The sequence below is a fragment of the Eleutherodactylus coqui genome, chromosome 7 (assembly GCF_035609145.1).
Source record: "Eleutherodactylus coqui strain aEleCoq1 chromosome 7, aEleCoq1.hap1, whole genome shotgun sequence".
Lineage (NCBI taxonomy): Eukaryota > Metazoa > Chordata > Amphibia > Anura > Eleutherodactylidae > Eleutherodactylus > Eleutherodactylus coqui.
Genome location: NC_089843.1, coordinates 173,696,749 through 173,716,425, shown reverse-complemented (window position 1 = coordinate 173,716,425; position 19,677 = coordinate 173,696,749). Strand labels below are relative to the sequence as shown.

The 19,677-nt window shown below is 43.5% G+C and overlaps 1 protein-coding gene across 3 annotated transcripts in view; it reads left to right on the top strand.

Annotated features, from left to right (window-relative positions):
• The window catches only part of PDLIM5 (PDZ and LIM domain 5), a 148,982-nt gene that overhangs the window by 93,948 nt on the left and 35,357 nt on the right, over positions 1-19,677 (top strand). For all 3 annotated transcript variants that reach the window (XM_066574028.1, XM_066574027.1, XM_066574026.1), the window contains one exon: positions 826-959. In XM_066574028.1, coding sequence (XP_066430125.1) covers positions 826-959 — 134 coding nt within the window. The remainder of the gene's footprint in view (positions 1-825; positions 960-19,677) is intronic.

Here is a 19,677-nt window from a genome sequence, read left to right as displayed (position 1 = left end):
GTGGTCAGTACTGTAATTGGAAATGGTTGGAGTGTCATCGGAACACAAGCCCACCAAGCCTTCGTCGCACAGTTGTGATGCAGCCAAAAGCTGCGTCTCGCTTATGATTTAAGTGAATTCTATGAACCGCGTGGGAATTAATCATGAACAATTAGTAACCACTTAGGCCTCATGTCCACGGGGAAAATCAGGCCCGCCGGGGATTCTCCATTCTCGGGTCCCTCCTTTCCCAGGGGCATGAGGTTAAAAAAAAGATTACACTTAACCTGTCCAGACGCTGCGGATCTTCCCTCCGTCGCGGCCGGATCTTCTTTCTTCGGCCCGCCGGATGTGGCCGGCACGGGTAAGTTTTAATTCAGGTATGGGTGTTCCGCGGATCCGGACGGCTTCCATAGGCTTCAATAGAAGCCTGCGGGAGCCGTCCCCGCGGGAGACCCGCACTAAAATGAAGCATGTCGCGGTTTTTTTCCCCGCACACGCAATACGCGCCTCAAGGGTAAAATGACATCCGCAGGTATTTAACTACCTGCGGGTGTCCAATGCATCCCTATGGGGCGCGGATCCGCGTGCGGGAGAAACGCTGCGGATTTTAAATCTTTTTACCGTGGACATGGAGCCTTAATTTGTGAGCCGCAGGTGCATTTCAGGCACCACTAATACTTTGTAGGACTGTACAGACTGCAATTACACGTAGCATTTCTCCCCTGTGAAATGCGGGTGAAAAAAGGTAGAAAGGACTCTTTCCATCACACTTATACATGAGCTGTGGCCATAATTTAAGCTATTTAGACACTGTTGTAATTTGTATCCTCTCTCTACCTACAGTGATTCGCTGGAGTCTCCACCACTCACTGGGATTGCTGGGGCCTCTTCAAAGATTATGCCCGCTTCTTACAACCCTGCACCGTACAAGCCTGCTAGTTCAACCACTGCAGCCAAGCCCGGAGCCTGGCAGCCAGGTAGCTGAATCTGCACGAGCTAATGATTAGAATTGATTAAAGTACAAAGCATTTGGTCTTTGATATGATATATTGATAGTAAAGCAATTGTTTGTTTCTATTACACATTAGCATTTCTTCTTTTAAAAATGCAATGGCGAAAGGCTGATTGCGACCGGTACCTGGAAGCTTGGGTGCCAGCCGTAATGAGGGCAGCAACGCTTACCTTTTTGAAGTGGGGGGAACCGCTCGTATAATGGCACCCTTAGTAACACTATACTGCAAATTTTAACTATAGGCTTTGGCAGTTTGTGTGTGTATGAAAGTACATGGTTGCTCCATGATCTGCTCTATAGCTTTGCAGCATTTTGCAAGGGCATCATCTCTGTATGAAGTTTGTGTAATATTTCAATGACTACAAGTACTGTTTTTGTTGTGTGTTTTTTTGTTTGTTTTCCCCTCTCACTGTAAATCAGGGGTGCACAGTGTGCGGCACAGGGGCTACAAGTGGCCCATGATGCCATTCTGGGCAGACACAAACCCTCTGGTCACAGACATGCTTGTCTGAGAGTGATGGCTATGCAAGTGTATTCTGAATGTTGGAGAGAAGATGAATGGTGTGCAGGGTGACAGCAAGGATGAGTAAATATAAATATAGGGCTGCAGATGGTGACACAAATGGTCATCAACGTGCCCAAGAGGGAGGGTTAGGAAGAGGGTAGGTTAGGTGGATACGTCTGTCGCAAAAGACAGACCAGGGGCGTGTTGTTTTTTTTTTTTGGGGGGGGGGGGGGGGGCGGTTGCTTTTATGGTTATGGTTCCCTGCTTGCTCTTCGCTCACTGCTGGCTAGCCCAGTGTTCCCCTCAGTTCCTCCATTAGATTCCATTCCGTATATCTAAAGTGGGGGGTTGTTGCAGATATTTCCGCTTCTGGAAAGGGGAGTGAGAAATGCCTTCCATTTTTGAAGTGTTTCTTTGCGCCCCTTTCCTTGTCCCCCTCTCTACTTCTATTCTTCCAATGGTCATCATGTGAGTGAGTTAGGCCATCACTTCCGCTACCTTAGGGGGTGTCTATGAGAGCCAGTGTTTAAGGATTGTACATTTGGCAGCCAGGAGGATTACGTGAATTAAGGGTGGGATGGTTGGTTGTTCGGTCCTGTCTGTCTCTTGCGGTTCGGCATGGAAATGTAGGGAGAGCCGGTTTACACCTATTTTTATCTTCCATTTATTCTGGATGTATTGGGTCCCTTTTCTAAATGTGATTGGGGCATGGAGGGAGCCTGGCTGTCTTCGTGTGATTGGGGTGGAGGTGAGGAGGAAACTGATGAGGGAAAGTGAGGGCAGGCCATTTTAGGTGAGGGCAGGTCATGAGTGGATGGGGAATGCCTAGCTGATCTAGATGAGACTAGGTGGGGGTAAGCGGGTGTGATTTCTGCTAGTGGGGGCAGAGCTCTGAATGTTGTGTAAGTATCCTATCCAGAGCGCCACCCATAGTATAACAGCAATTCTGGAGGTGTTACTATGGGCATAGCACTGTATGTATTCTACTAGTGAGTGCCTCACTCGGTGTAGGTGACTACTGCGGGAAAGCTTTAGATGATTTATATAGCTTTTTCTGGGCGATGAGCACTCTGGATGTGTATATGTAATCTATAGTGCTATTTGGTTTTGTTTTTTTTTTTTTTAAATGAAAGGTGGAAGTGTGATAGCCATCTGATCAGTGGGGGACCTAAATCTGAGACCATTGACAATCACCAGAACAAAGGCCCAATCTACCACCAAATGAATGGAGCGGTGGTTGCATACTATCACTCTTATTTTAATGGGAGTGTTTGAAATAGTTCATCTGCATGCGCGGTCACCATTCCAGTTTAGTTCAAGACACCACTGCAAACTGAGGCAACAGTGGGTGTTAAAGGACGAACACGTAGTGGTCTGCGTGAGACCAAATGTCCTTAAGCCAAGCTCCTGTAAATGGTTCCGACAGACACTGGGGCCGGTAACGATGGTACCACTTGTCTCTGGATGGATTTCAGACAATGAAACCGTTGGAGCTGCTGTTGCTTGTCGAACAATCCTCTACTGGTGGTCTGTTGAGGACGTCCTCAACCTGGTTGCCTTGTGTGTCCTCACACATCCACTGGTCCAACACCACTTGGAACCAGTTGGAGGGCATTTTGTCGATACGACCAGCCAGCTTCTTGCATCCCAATAATGCGCCCCTCTCAGACTATGGTAGTGGGGTGAAATCTCTTCTCTGTGTTGTAGAGGCGACTAGTGGCCAACAAGCTCTACACAAGCAGAAGAGGAGGTCACTACACACAAGGAGCCTCTGCAAGCCTCTCATATGCCAAGGAAGGGGGGGCCACTTTTAGGACCTCAAGTGGCAAGGCCGTTCATCTAATCACACCACAACTCTTAAGGCCCATTTAAACCCAATGATTCTCGCTCAAAAATCGCTAAAAGCCGTCTTTTGAGCAAGAATCGTTGGGCTTAACTGTACGTACATCGTGCAGTTTCCGTTAACAAGTAGTTGATCGTTGTCTTGCAGAGAACGATGAGCCTAATCAGTGCTGCGCACTGAGTTCTCAGTGGGATACCGCTGATACTATTGTTTCAGCTGGTATCCCGCTCGGGGAACACAGACTATGAAGAAGCTGTGTTCTGCATACCCTGCTCTGAGTGCTCAGCTGTATACCAGCTGAGTGCTCCGTGAAAACAGCAAGAGTATGCAGAAGACCGCTCTCCAGCATTGTTATGCTTACCCCGCTCGGAGCACTCCGCTGTATACCAGCTGAGCGCTCCAAGAAGACAAGCGGCCCCGCTTGTCTTCTGCATACCTTGCTCGGAGCGCTCAGCTGTATACCAGCCGAGCGTTTCGAGAAGACAACAGCTGTATGCAAAACATAGTGATCCCGCTTGTCTTCTGCATACAGTGCGAGTCTTCATTTATACAAAGTCTTCATTTGCAAAGTAAACGCTCAAAACTGTCACTCTAACTGCCATTTGAGCGAATTTTGAGCGGCCATCTTGCTGTGTAAATGCACACAACAATTATCACTTCAATTAAGTCTTTTGAGCAACTTTGGAGCGATAATCTTTGTGTCTAAGTGGGCCTTTAAATTTTCATATCTGCCTGAGATGTAACTGCATGCTGACTTTTGCAGCAGAAATGACAACTTCTAGGGGCTGGATTGTATTTAAGTTTGGCAGCTGCACAATTCATTTTGGTTCCTAAAATTTTCAGTTTAGCAGCCAATTGCATTTAGGCAACTTTTGTTAAGATGGCGAACTGTTAATGCACTGTGTGGCCATCTCTGGCGCTTCCTGTACACTGCCAGAACTGGGATCTTGTGTGGCACTCAAGAATAGATGGGGTAACCACGCACAAGTGCGCCATCTCCATTGTTATTTGTGGTAGTACTGAAACATTGGCGTAAATTACACAGAGAGGAGCATGTATGCATAGTGGAGGAAAAAAGGACCCCCGTGTTTCTAATAGGCGATAGTCCTGCTAATGGATACCTATGAGACGGTTATTGGGGAGGCCCTCCGACCAGAATAAGGTTGTGCACTCTAAAACCATACTGATTTGTTTAATTTACTTGAAATCAACCCTATTGTGTGTATATATATATATATATATATGTGTGTGTGTGAAATGGGGAAGCTATTGGGAGCAAAACCTAATCTGACTGATGGCCATCTCCATACTGCACAGCAGAGAATGTTGGCACGATCTTAGAAAGTAAGTATAGTAATGGTAAAATGTTACTATATTAGTACAGTGCTGCAGTATGCAAATATAACCTCTAGATGGTGCCATGTTACTTCAGCAAGACTCGCATTCTGTGTGATGTGTGACCCAAATAAGTTTCTCATAAACACAAATTAAACTTAGTAATGATGATATCAACCATATAATACAATTATTGATGCTATCAATTAACCGCTTATAAAATTATTGTTGATGAAAGCAGGTTACGAGAATGACTGGGGGATCAGTTAGTCTCAATCTGAAGATATTTATGAAAACTTGGTTTAGTTACCTTGAGCTCTTAAACATAACCCGTCTCATTGCAAACGCAGTCCAATGTCCGAGCATGATGATATAGAGCAAAAGGAGCTGAGCGGCTCAATATATAGTTTTAGGGGGAAAGATTCAGTTCAGTTAGACATCTGCTCATTCTGGTTTTAATCGTCGTCCGAGCGGTACTCTTTGATTGACTACTATGGTATACATGATTACAGGGAAGGCTGACAATCACCCAGGACTGCCCAGATGCCTTTACATGCTCTATAGCACGCTGCATGCAGATTTGTGTTGCATTTATAATGTAACTGGTTCATCTTAATACTGTTTCAATCTAAATGACTTGTTTTTTTTTCCTAATGCCTTGTCAGTTATTGGACATCATATTTAAGATTTGTCTTTAGACGAGCCTCTCAACCTTTACAGCCTCTTAACTTTGCATACTCTTAGGTAAAGTCAGAACTTTTTGTAACTCCTCCTTCCACTTATTCGCTACAAAGGGATATGTGTCCCAGGAAAACTTAATTAGATGTGCGGAATGCATTCAGCCTTTATTGGGGTGGAGTGGGGGGGTTCTTGGCTGAAGAGTAAAAGACCAGTTGGTCACAAGTTCAGAACATGAAAATCGGGAGTGGCTGAACTTTTTAAACTTTTGTAATGAATATAAGACTTTTGTTCTTGGGTTCAGAAACTATCAGATTGTTCACATTGGTTTCTCCCAAATTCTCTTCTTTTGTAAAGAGTACGAATTCCATTACTTCTGCTGGTTCCTTCTGAGCCCCTCTCGTTTGGGAGAAACCATCTATGTCAATTGTCTTAAAAAATGACAGGCTGGATCAGACAAACACAAATATGGTAAATAGGACAGTGTTAAACTGTACAAGTAGTTTTTCTTCACCCGGAGGAATAAAGGACTAATTTTAGATTCACATTCCTGCAGAAGTAGTTTACCCTGAAACCACAGTAACGCACGCTTCTACAGTCTAGACGGCTACTTTGCATTATTTTAGTCTTCCTGCAGGAGTTGCACTCCTGGGAATGGATTGAGGTACCCAGATTGCGCATTTCATTATTTTACTAAGAAGCTGCATTTAACGCCAGTGTTGGTCATAGTTGCACTTCAGTGGGGGTGAATAGAAACCAGGGTGACTTCACAGCTGTTGTGTAGAGCTTTAGATTCACTCCTGGTGTAGTACAACGCACTGAGAGAGACCTGGGTGACTTCACAGCTGTTGTGCAGAGCTTCAGATTCACTCCTGTTGTGGTACAACGCACTGTGAAGCCCTGCACAACAGCTGTGAAGTCACCCAGGTCTCTCAGATTCACTCCTGTTGTAGTACAACGCACTGTGAGAGACCTGAGTGACTTCACAGCTATTGTGCAGGGCTTCAGGTTCACTCCTGTTGTAGTACAACGCACTGTGAGAGACCTGGGTGACTTAACAGCTGTTGTGCAGGGCTTCAGATTCACTCCTGGTGTGGTACAGCGCACTGTGAGAGACCTGAGTGACTTCACAGCTATTGTGCAGGGCTTCAGATTCACTCCTGCTGTAGTATGATGCACTGTGAGAGACCTGGGTGACTTCACAGCTGTTGTGCAGGGCTTCAGATTCACTCCTGCTGTAGTAAAACGCTCTGTGAGAGACACCTGGGTGACGTCACAGCTGTTGTGCAGGGCTTCAGATTCACTTCTTGTGTAGTACAACGCTCTGAGAGAGACCTGGGTGACTTCACAGCTGTTGTGCAGGGCTTCAGATTTACTCCTGAAGCCCTGCACAACAGCTGGGAAGTCACCCAGGTCTCTCACAGAGCGTTGTACTACACAAGAAGTGAATCTGAAGCCTTGCACAACAGCTGTGAAGTCACCCAGGTCTCTCACAGAGCGTTGTACTACACCAGGAGTGAATCTGAAGCCCTGCACAACAGCTGTGAAGTCACCCAGGTCTCTCACAGTGCATTGTACCACACCAGGAGTGAATCTGAACCCCTACACAACAGCTGTGAAGTCACTCAGATCTCCCAGTGTGTTGTACTACATCGGGAGTGAATCTGAAGCTCTACATAATAGCTGTGAAGTTACCCAGGTCTCTCTTAGTGCGTCATACTACACCAGGAGTGAATCTGAAGCCCTGCACAACAGCTGTGAAGTCACCCAGGTCTCTCACAGTGCGCTGTACCACACCAGGAGTTAATCTGAAGCCCTGCACAACAGCTGTGAAGTCACCCAGGTCTCTCACAGTGCGTTGTACTACAACAGGAGTGAATCTGAAGCCCTGCACAATAGCTGTGAAGTCACTCAGGTCTCTCACAGTGCGTTGTACTACAACAGGAGTGAATCTGAGAGACCTGGGTGACTTCACAGCTGTTGTGCAGGGCTTCAGATTCACTTCTTGTGTAGTACAACGCTCTGAGAGACACCTGGGTGACTTCACAGCTGTTGTGCAGGGCTTCAGATTCACTTCTTGTGTAGTACAACGCTCTGTGAGAGACCTGGGTGACCTGAGGTGCAAGATGATATTTGAATTGCAAAATGTCCAACCAAAGCGCCTGCATTTTCAGTGCTGTAATGTCTCTATAGTGCTGTCCTATTACACATCACCGGAAGCACAAGGCATTCAGAGCTAGTAAGGTTAGTTTCACACGGGCAATCGCAATATCGCTGCGAGAAAATCGCAGTTTTGTTCAGGCGTTTTTTTGAGTGACAGCGATTATTTTTCTTGTGAAGAATCCCTACTCGCGTGAAAGGCAATAGGAGTTTCTAATGTTAAAAAAACATTTTCAAATCTCACAACCTCTCATGCGTGAAAACATCGCAAATGGGAATAAAACAATTGAAAATCACTGGTTTCCTTGTTCTGCATTTTCACTCACTCTCGCATCATGTGAAAATTGCGCAATTTTGATCGCCTGTGTGAAAACTGCCTAATAGTTAGGAATTATTGCTAACCGCGATTGGTTATGGTCATTGTTAACCACAGTTGTTGTATGCTAACATAGGGGTAGCTTATTTCCTACTCTTTGTATCCAGTTTCACTTTCATCACCTCTTCACAGGATAGGTGATAAAAGTCTGATCAGTTGTTGTCTGGCCACGGAGTCCCCCACTGATCCCAAAAATGGGGGTCTTGCCAGCTTGCAGAACCCATCCACGGTGACATCAGATTGAATGGAGCAATGGTCATGCCTGCACAGCGCTGCTCCATTCATTTCAATGGGGCTGACGGAAATGGCTGAGTACAAGTGCTTGGCTATCGCTGGCCGGCCTATTGGAAATAAATGGAGCCGCGCATCTGCAACCGCTGCATCGTTTTAATTTATGAATAGCCTTTTACTGCCCATCCTGTGGAAAGTGATAACAGTGGATCTTGTTACAACACCATTAACGTAAAATCCGTACCAGCCTCCACACAATTTGTAGTACAGGTATCCTCCTATGAAGCAGTGGAACAATATAGCCCCATGGGCATCATGTCCCAGAACCCAGAACCTCATATACTGAAAATGTTGTCAATGCATAGGAAGAATGTCGGTAAGCCCGAATAAGACACACATTGCTATAAACACAGTGAAGTCACAGTTTATAGGCACATCCTCCTAACACAGGGATGCTACAGTGATGTCATAGTACAGAAGTGATGTCAGTGTACAGAGATAATGTACTAAAATCACAGCACACATTTAATAGCCCCATTGATAAAGCTAATTATGCCATAATACAGGGATAATGGATAGTAATGTTACAGTATAACATAAACCGAACTTCACTTATCTGGCAGAATTTGGGCTCCCTCAGCCCTCGGACCCAGATGTGTTGAAAATGCAAGCAGCCCACCCCGTGTGATTGTACCATTTAAGATTTTTTAAGACCTTTTACGAGATGTAACTGGTCCAGTTTAATGGAGTTAAACAACAACCTCATTTGGCATCAGCTCAGCGAGTGGCTTCGCTTGAAGGAATCCAAGGAACATTTTCATCTTGGAAGCTGAACGATACAGAACGGCGTTTGTTTTCTCTCACTTGACAGAAGCATGACAGTATACACTGGAATTACACATTCTGGATTAAGATTTGGTAGGTTTCTTGGCGACTTGCTTGGCCAGACTGAAATAAGAACCACTTGAACAAAGAATAATCAAGAGCCCTCTTAACCAAACCCATTAGTGACCACCGCACAGTGTTTTTACGGCCTGGCTTGCCGGGCTTTAAACCCCCAGGATCGTAAAAACATGCTCCCTGCGGGGATTAAAACCCTGCAAGCTGTGGACGTGAGAGCTCCATGCTGCTGGCTCCCGGAGGTAGCAGACCACCTGGAGCTGTCACCCCGGACCGCGGCACCCCCCACCGCCCGGTCACATGATCACCGACATTTACAGAGTGCCGACACTCAAATGAAACTCAAAAGTAAATAAAAGTTAGGGCAGCTGAAAGTACTCACTCCCGTCCTCAGCGATGTCCCACTCCGTTCCGGCCTCCAGCTCCCGACGGTGCCTTCTGTGAAAGCGCGACTGGCGTCATATGTCGGGTGCATGCACAGAAGGGCACACGGCCCGGGAAATTTTAAATCTCTCTGACGTCCGGCTAACATGTGTAGCCCATAGCAGAAAGAGATCACCGGGAGCCGCTGTATTTGGTTCCCGATCACATGATAACTGCTATCCAATAGATAACAGCGATCATGTAAAGTAAAAAAAAAAGTTGGAGTTTCATCTCCTATCCGCGAGAGGAGATGAAATTACGTACACAAGGCCCCCAGATTTCTCTGCAGACCTCACCACTACTTTTGCACACATGCCTGTGTCTGATGCATGTGCAAAACCCCCGAAGTGCCAGGGTAATTTAAAATCTCCCTGCTCCTGGGTATCAAATGTAGCCAAGAGCCTTGAGATTTCACAGGGGTCTGCGGTCCCTGGTCACTCGATCGCCATTTGCCAATAGAAAACAGCGATCATGTGAGGGGAGATAAAATTACTTACCTAAGGCCTCCGGCGATGTTCTCCAGCGGGATCTTTATCCACAGACTTTTTCCCAACTTCGCCTCATCCACACATCTGCAGAATAGCGCGCACAAGCGCAGAAGCTGGGGAGGGTCCATGAAATTTTAAGTCTCCTTGCTCCTGGGTACTACAGGTATCCGAGAGCATGGAACACTGACAGAGGGCCATGGTGAGCAGTCCCTAATCACGTGATCGCCCTTATCCAATGCTCCTTTTAGTTTGAGCCCCATTGTTCATACGGACATAATATTAGGGCCACAATGTGTATGTTTCTGAACACGGGACAATCGGGGGTATCCATTTTGGTGTGAAAGTCTTCATTTATATGTGTGCTGTACAAAAAAAAAAAACAATTTTTTTTTTTAAATGTCACATTTGCCAAAAAAATGAAAATCTTAATTTTTTCTATCCGCTTTGCTCAGATTCGTTCAAAGCTGTGGAGTAAAAATACGTCTTTAGATGAATTTAAGGGGTCTAGTTTTTGAAATGGGGTCATTTGTGGGGGTTCTCCATTGTTTTGGCCGCTCAAGAGTTCTTCAAGTGGGCAATGCGGCCTAAAAGGACTTCAAGTAAAATGTCTGTTCTGAAAACCACCCGCTGCTCCTCTCTGTTCGGGCCTCGTTGTGCATACAAACATACGATTAGGGCCGCAATGAATATATTTATGAACACAGGACAAACGGGTATCCACTTTGGGCGCAAACCCTCATTTTCATGTGCACTATAGAAAAAAATCCTCTTTGAAGTGACATATTTGCAAAAATATAAAATCTTATTTTTTCTGCAATAAATTGCAGTAATTGCTGAAAAGAAACTGTAGGGTCAAAATACTCCTGACCCCCTCAGTGAATACATTAAGGGGTGTAGTTTTTAAAATGGGGTCATTTATGGGGGTATCATTCTGACACCTACAAGCCTTTGCAATCTTGGCTTGGTGCAGGAAAGCAAAATGTTTCTCAATGTTAATCACTGTTAAATTTGTACGTCTCCTAAATGGTTAAAACAACTGAAGGTTTTCAAATGTGCTTCTAGAACAAAGTAACCAGGTGGAAATCTAAATCTCATCACAAATTTGTACTGTTTGCACATATTTGAGAATTGAAAATGTGACATTTTTTGAAAATGTTCCCAATTTTGGACCTTTTAATAAATAAACACAAATTCTGTCGGCCTATTTTTACCTCCTAAATGAAGTACAACATGTGGCAAAAAAAACAATGTCAGAATCACTTGGATAAGGAAAACCTTTATGGTGGTGTTCCATGTTAAAGTGACACATGTCAGATTTCCAAAATTTGGCTGTCACTAAGGCACAAACAGGCTTGGTCACTAAGGGGTTAAGACAAGTTTCTGAAGCTACCATTTCAACAATGTGTGTTACACGGTTTATTGTTTTTCTGCATTCAGTAGCTTAACCACTTAATGACTTGCCCTAATGCAAACCAGTTATACAGGGTTTTTGTTTTTTTTTTGTGGGGGGGGGCCAGGTTCATCGTCTCATTTTAAGAACTATAGGCCTCATGTCCACGGTACGCACTGACTTTTCATGCAGATTTCCACAGCGGCTGCACTGCAAGTCATCATTAGATTGATTTTATTTTATTTTTTCCAACGTGGATGATCTGTGTGTGGAAAAAATGTCGCAACCCCACCTACCAGGCTTTTCCCCACCTCCCTAAGTGATTTTAACCTTCAAATCACAGTGAATCTGTAAATGTATTTGCGGATGCACTGTGAATCATAATCTCCCATAGAGATGAATGGAGCACATCCGCACGTGATCTGCGGTAAAATGGAGCATGCTGCAATTTATTATCCGCTCGTGGCATCCGCAAATCAAATCGAAACAAATCCTCAGGTGTTAAATGAAGTGCGGACGCCCAATGCTTCCCTATGGGTGGCTTGACTTGCGGATCTCATGCGCGGGTGTGACGTGCGGATTCCGCAAATCAAATGCGCCTATAGATATTGGGCCATAGCTTAATTTTTCGATAAACAGTAAGTGTGCGCATATTTTTGCAGGACAAGTTGTATTATTTGTGCATTATTTTTGGGTACGTATAATGTATTGCATAACTTTTTTGGATTTTTTTTTTCTTAAAGGCAGAGGAAAAATAACCAGAAGTGCAGCCATTGATTTGTGTGTTTACAGCATTTCCTTTGAGTTGTAAATAACATAACTCCCTGGAACAGCACAATTTACAGTAATATCATTTTTGTACACTACAACCACGTAAATTTCTTTTGTATAATAAGAACTATATATTTTTTATCAGCGGAGCTTTATGAGGGCTGGCTTTGGGAACATATGAGAGCCTGACCACTTTTTAATCAACTTTTTGGAGCCAAGGTTAACCAAAAAAAACAAGCACTTTGGGCATTGTTTGTAGGGGTGTATATTTTTTTATGTTAAATTAATTCCTTGGGTTATTACAGAAATACAAAGCGTATAGTTATTTTTTGTTTTGCTAGCCTCGCAATTCAAATCATAACCTTTTTCTTTTTCTGTCGATGGAGGTTGTTATATAGAGGACGCCGGGCTGCGCTTTACATAGTTAAGTCTATGGAAAGCGTTCACTGCATTACCCGCAGCTGGATTACCGTAGCGGTACCGCAGTGACATATCACCCGCGGACAGGAGCCCTTAAATGTGCTAACTTTTTTTTTTTTTAATCAGGGTTTTATAAGAGTCAATCCCAATTATGTGGGTTTTTTGTAAGTTGTCTTTTATAGATCTTTTACCATTTTGTTGACTTTTGTGATATGTTTTGTCTGATTATGGGACTTGCGCTTCCCTTACTCTGATCATTAGTATAATTACACAGCAATGCTGTAGTATTTCCATACTTCAAGAGAAGGGATGAATTGCCAGCTTCTTCACACAACTTATTATAAATTCTCGCTCCGAACACAAGGCACATAGGTGAAACGCGTTTTGGCAGCGACTTCTGCCTTTGTCAATTGTGAGCATGAATTTATAATAAATAAGTTGTGTGAAGACGCTGGCAATTCCTCCTTTTTCTTGAAGTATAGTCTCTGCTCTTTGGACTTGCTGCTAACCAAGGCTCCACACATGCTTTCAGCAGACTAATGAAAGGAATGCCTTGCTACATTCAGAGTGAGCTACTTGTATATATGGAAAGATTACTTCCCAATGTAAAAACAAGTCTTTTAGACTCTGCCTGGCAGGAACTAATAGGTGACCATGGATTACAGACCTGGAGACCATAGTTAGAACTTCAGCTGCCATTGTGTCCCATGTGAACCCTGTGATTGCATTATAAGGATTTGCTGTATGACACAGGGAGCCCCCTCCCTCTGTCGGCCTCTTAGATGGCACGATCGCATGGACTGTGAAATCTAAAGGGGTAATAGGTCAGGATCAGCGCTAGCTTCAATCCAGGTTGACTTCTGACAGCTGAACTCTTGCTAAACCCAACACTGGATACTTGACAGTTCGTTAGTAGTTGCCTTTAAAACCGTGTGCAAGTGGTCACAAAAGTGTTAAAGTGGTTCTCTGACATTTTACAGTGGCAATCAAAATTATTCAACCCCTGTTATAAATTGTGTTTCATTTGCCGAATTTGCAAACTTTTTTTTCTTCTTGCAAACGTCTGACTCAGACGAGCAACTTAAATATCTCAAGACAACTAATGTAACAAGTGATTTCTCCAAATTTAACACAAAATGCTACTTTTAATGTTTACTGCATTCCCAGAATTATTCAACCCCTGATTAGAATCCCTCAAAGTAGCACTTGTTGCAAATCGGGTCTTGTCTCAAGGACACCTAATGCTACTGATCAAGGGCTTCATTAGTTGCATCAGGTGTGCTTGAGATAAAACACATCAAATACCTGGACTGGCTAGGGCTTTGTTACCCATGACATTTGATTGCATGTTAGAAATATGGCCAAGTCAAGAGTGGTCCAAAAACATTAAGAGAAGAGGCCATTGCCTTGTGCAAACAAGGAAAAGAATACAAAATGATAGCAAAGGAACTGAATGTTCCCAGAGATACAGCTGGAGGCCTAGTTCACAAGGTAAGTGGTAAAGGAACACAGACTACATTACCTGGACGTGACTGCCTACCCCCAGATTCTTGGGTAGGTAGATGGTTAATAACTCTCGAGTGACTGCAAAAGATCCGCAACAAGATTAGGTGGCAGCAGGCACTAAGGTTTCCATTTGCACAGTAAGATGCATACTAAATGTTATAGTATGCTATAGTTCATGCCACTACTTCAAGAGTTACACTTCTGTTAACCCAAAAGCACAAGCAAAGTTGGCTCCAATATGCTCAATACCATTTAAATAAAGGTCCATTTACATGGGACGATTGTCGGGCAAACGATGGGGCGGGGCAGTGCAGGAGACTTCTCTCCCCTCGCTCCAACGGCCCCCCTCCATTGAGATACACAGCAGCTGTTCACTACTGAACGACCGTTGTTTAAACTGAACAATGAGTGATGAGCTTATAATTTATGCAGCATAAAAGATGAGCGATGAAGCTCATCGTTCAGCTTAAACAGCCGCCATTCAGTAGTGAACGGCCGCTGTGTTATCTGAATGGAGATACTACTTAGGAAGGGGTTGTAATATTAGTTGCATTGAGCTACTTACTTTGATCTTGTTTGATTTTTTTTTTTTTCCCCCCTTTCTTTTGCAAACAGATGGAAGTTTTGTAAATTTGCTAAATAAACCTAATTGTTCGGTTTGCCGGTTCCACTAACAGCAGGGTCGCCCAACATGTATAAGGGAGCCTTCACAACTGAAAGTCTGCCATAGCAGCCCAACAGCAATGTGTGTAAATCTTCATAGACTGTATTCTCTCTCTGCTTTGTAGCAGAAAGCTATTAGATTCAGGAGGTTCCATAAAAGAAGCCCTGACAATGAGAACCGATTCCTAGGAGAACTATCAGGGTCTATGAAGATTTTGACACTGCTACCGTGATACTGGAAGATCTGCCATCTCCATCTTTACAACCGGGCACAAAGGGAAAATAAAGTACACAATAAATGTACGGCTGGTCAGTCTGTAAATGTTCCCTGGTATGGGAGGGGCAGTATGTCTTTAAAATCACGCAGCCAGAGACTTAAGGCCCACTTACACATGATTGTTCAGATTCTCGCTGGATCGCGGTAACCTGATCGTTCAGTGAAAATGCCGGCAGCAACTCAACAAGAAACAATTTTGTTCAGTTTGATGATTCACGATCCGCCGTATAAACAGGTAATCGTGCATCTATAAACGTCTGCCTTTATACTGTGAATGGAGGCTGGCAGCCGGAGGGATCTATAGTTCGCTCCGCAGCACGCACTCAGCGATCCTTGCTCCCATGTGAAAGCATAGGGATGATAGCACATACTTTAGATAGCACATACTTTATATTGTGTTATTGCTCTCAGCCAGAGAAAGGCCGTCTGCACACGAGCGGGTCAGATTCCGCATGCAGGAGCCTGTGGCCGGCGACCCTGCGTACTTGCTTCTGTACTGCGGATGCCTGCGGCAACTCACTGTCGGTCATGCGCAGTACAGGTTTGTTGTTTTTTTTTAAATCTGTGTTTCCCCGTGGCATCACTAGGCAATGACGCGGGTACCCACAGCCTATCTGCAATGTCAATTGCATATGGGTTGTAGGTTGGACAGCTTCCATTGATTTCAGTGGCAGCCATCCGTGTGGAGCCCACCGAAAAATAGAACATTCTGCGATTATAAATCCTCTTGTGGAAATGGCAAACACTGTCCACTCCTGTGAGCCGACATGCAAATGTTCTGTTCTTTCAATGGGTGCTGATTACCGCGAATCATCCACACAGATGACTATTGCGGGTTCCGCAATTTAAAGTTTGGTCGTGTGCCACCGGCCAAGCAGAATATTAGTGTAGGTAGGTATACATTTCTGCTTTTAGGTCATTTATTAACTAAGCATGGGGAAAAATGTAATGCAAGACAAATGACCATAAACGGTTATCTGATTAAGGCCGGTCATACACGAGTGTAATTTTAACTGCGCATTACACGTGCAATGTACGTGCACATAATACGCAGTGAATGGAGTCATTGTATGTAATATGCATGTAAAAAGGAACGCAGCATGTTCTTTTCTCTCGCATATTACACGCAATAGAGTCCTATTCGCCTCTGCGTGTACGAAAATGCTGTACATACGCATGGCGGTGTGTTTTTTTTTTTTTGTTTTTTTTTAAAGGAACCATGGAAGGGAGTGCGGGACAGAGTGCGTGAGATTCGCTGACATGCGCAGGCGTATGCGATCACAAATGCAGTGATTCACAGCGCCAAATGTTGATAACATTTTTTCCTAGTGTTTTACCCTACACCACCATAATTAGTGGCGTGCTGCAAGTGCATAATGGCAGGCATACTTTCGTACCGCCAATCACTGTGCACTTTCTCTGAGTGCATTCATGCATAATAAGCGCCAAGATAGAACATGCAATTTTTATTGCGCATATTTCGCGAAATACGTATGAGCAGCTACACGAGCGCCTATAGGAGCTTGGTACGGCCTATTCCACATGCAAAAGCATGTAATACGCTGTAACCATATGCTTGTGTAAGCCCAGCCGAAATGAACAGTAGGCATTAGCAGGCTTCATGTTTCTGCCCATTGTTTGTAGGACCAAAGGGGTGACCAGGGGTCTGCTTCCCTCACCCAATAAGTATATTCCAAACATTCTAGTAAGTACGATTTATCTTAACATTGATGGGTAGGATGGGCGACACTTTGTGCATTGTTCTACGTATTATCAGTTAGATTCGGCTGACCATTGTAAGATATGACACTTCTCATAAGTCCTCTTCATCTAGGCTGCTGGACCACAACCGATCTGTTGGTAAAACTAGACTTATTTAAAGAGGACTTTGCTTTTTGAGTAAAACTATTACATGCTAGATCTTCAGATAAATCGCTTGCCCTAGAATGCATGAATGGCCTGGGTCTGCCAAACCAAACGGGAACCCATTCTCAGAGGAGGTTTTTGTTCTGGCTTAGAGGGCTGCCCCTAGTGGTGGGAAAAATACAAGAGGTTTAGATGTTGTGGGCGTAAATTGAACGCTAAAATGCAGCTTTCTGATGGCCATATGAAACTAGCTTTACACCAGTGGCTTACTTATTGATCACTTTTAATATTTCCATTCTTGCTGTAGTGAATATTTTAGTGTACAGATGTCAGCTTGACTATCCGACCCCCATGGTCATTGCTAAACCTTTTAGGTATACAGAATCTACTGATCAAAATTAAAAATCACTAAAGAAGAACCAATAACCCACGAGCTCCTGCATCTCTGCCAGTAGCAGAACACATGCAATCTTCATTTTCTCTATTTATCCTGATTTATTCCTTCAGTCCGTGACAACAAGCCACAGGAATGCATCTTGTCATAACTGATACAAACTTTGACTTCACCGAAGCAAAGCCCATTGTGAGACTAGTGTTGGTGATTTGTGAATGTCAGCCGTCCAACCAACATGCTTCCAGCCTGAAACCCAATGTCATACTGTAAGAGGGAGGGGCAGAAAATAATGGAAGGTTAAATATTAAATGGTGAAGAGAAACGCGATCTTTGGCGAGGGAGCTATTAACTGATCTGTCATGAAAACTATGCACTAGTGGAGTCCTGTTCATTCTGAAGCAGTTACGTATGGTAAACAGTAAATCACCTGGCTTCACCTTTTTCTATCAGCAGTACATTTCCATATTGCTGATGTGTGGGTTGTGTATATTATATACAGCATTGAGCATCTCGGTATACAGCCTTATGTCATTTTAGAGTTTGATTTAATATGATCCATCCATTATGCTTACATAGGATTCACGTTTTTTTTTTAAGCAGAAAGCCGAGGGTTATGGTACTCGTTATCCAGATAAATACCACAATTTACAAGCTTTGGCTTATTTGGCTACATTGGGATCCTGGTCTGAACAATGCATTTGCTGGCAAAGAGGTTTTACAAGAATGGAAAAAAGAAATCTGATCCCTTGCCAGCAAATGCTTTGATATTAAAGGCGTTGTCCAGGCATTACAAAATTGAGGGTGTATCCTCTATAGGTTCTATAGAGTGTATATGGACCAACCTTAGTAAAGTTTTAAGCTTTAACTCCCCCTAACAGTGACACTAAAATTGGAAAAATCCTCCTGAAAATGTCACTAGTTTCATTGTAGATTTTGAATTGGTCTCTTATAAATATATTTCCCACATAACTTTGTAGCCTTGAGTGCATTTTTCAGCCCTTAATAACACAACTGATTTTAGTCTTAACCCATAAATCATTTTCCTCTGTGTCCCAGCGGCCCTAACTGTAACATTTTGTCAGTGTAGCTGTACGCCACCTTTTTATTTTGCAAGCTGTATTCCAGTTTTTACATGAATCTTGTTTGCGTACATATGTGTTTAATAACTTTTTTATTTATTTTGATGGAGGGCAATGGAAAAATAACTACTTAACCACAGGATTTTTGGGATTTATTCATGTGGTGTTCCCCATGTGGTATAAATATTAACTTTACTCCTATGGGTCATTATGATTATGACAACAGCAAATTGTCATGGGTCTTAATCTTTTTTTTTTTTAATTATTATTGCACAATATAAACTTGTTGGTTTTTTTTTGTTGGTTTTTTACAAAGACTTTGTGGCACAACATTCCGGGACTGCAGCATTTTTAACTTTCTGTTGAGAAATCTGTACAAGGGCTTGCTTTTTTTTTTTTTATGGGACAAGCTGTAGTTTTTATTAGTACCTTTTTCAGGTACAAATGATTTTCGATTACATTTTTTTTTTTTTTAATTCCATTTTGCAGAAGCAAGATAAACAGAAAACTGCTATTTTTGGTATTTTTTTTTAGTTTTTTTTTTCCCCTTCACAGAATTAACCATCCGGGATAAACAATGTAATATTTTATAATACAGGTTACGTATGTGGAAATACCAATCTTGTGTACTCCTGGTTCATTTCTTTTCTGTAGTGAAAACTGACAGCTGTAAGGCCAAATGCCCGCGGACGGATTATTGCACTGGAAATAACGGCAAGACGCCCACCACGAATTCCGCAGCAGTGTCTGTCCATAGACATGCTGTGTTAAAAGATTCTCCCCTGCCCACGAGCGGAAGTCAACAGCGATTCTCCGCTTACGGGGGAGAACTGCAGCATGTTCTATTCTGCGCGGAAAAATCACATGGACTGCTTCCATTGCAGTCAATGGAAGCTGTTCGTCCTGCGATATTCCGTGCAGTGGGCACTGCAGAAGTATCGTGGGAATCTGCGTCATACCGTGCATTGCGCATGCTAGCAAGGCAAGACACTCGTGGCGGATTGGGACAGTATAGGGTCTCTGGGGAGCCGCAGGTCTGATTCCACTGCGAGATTCCGCAGCCGGAATCCGACCCGGCCATGGACATGAGGCCTAAATTCAGTATTCCCTACCCCGCTTCAAAAAGCTGTAGCTCTGATTCTGTCTTATACTTTTAAAGCCAGGATTCTTGCTGAGGGGTTAATGCAAAGGATGCTGTGCTTACAAAACGCTGAAATTAAAAATGACATACTATATATTGTAAACTGTTACAAAATAAAATACCAGACCTCTCACTAATTGGCTAAGATGTGGTGAAGAATTATTGGGCATAGTGCACTAAATGTTAATAGGTAGCCCTATTTAAAGGGCCCCTAGCTACACCGCCCTAAGCTGCCTG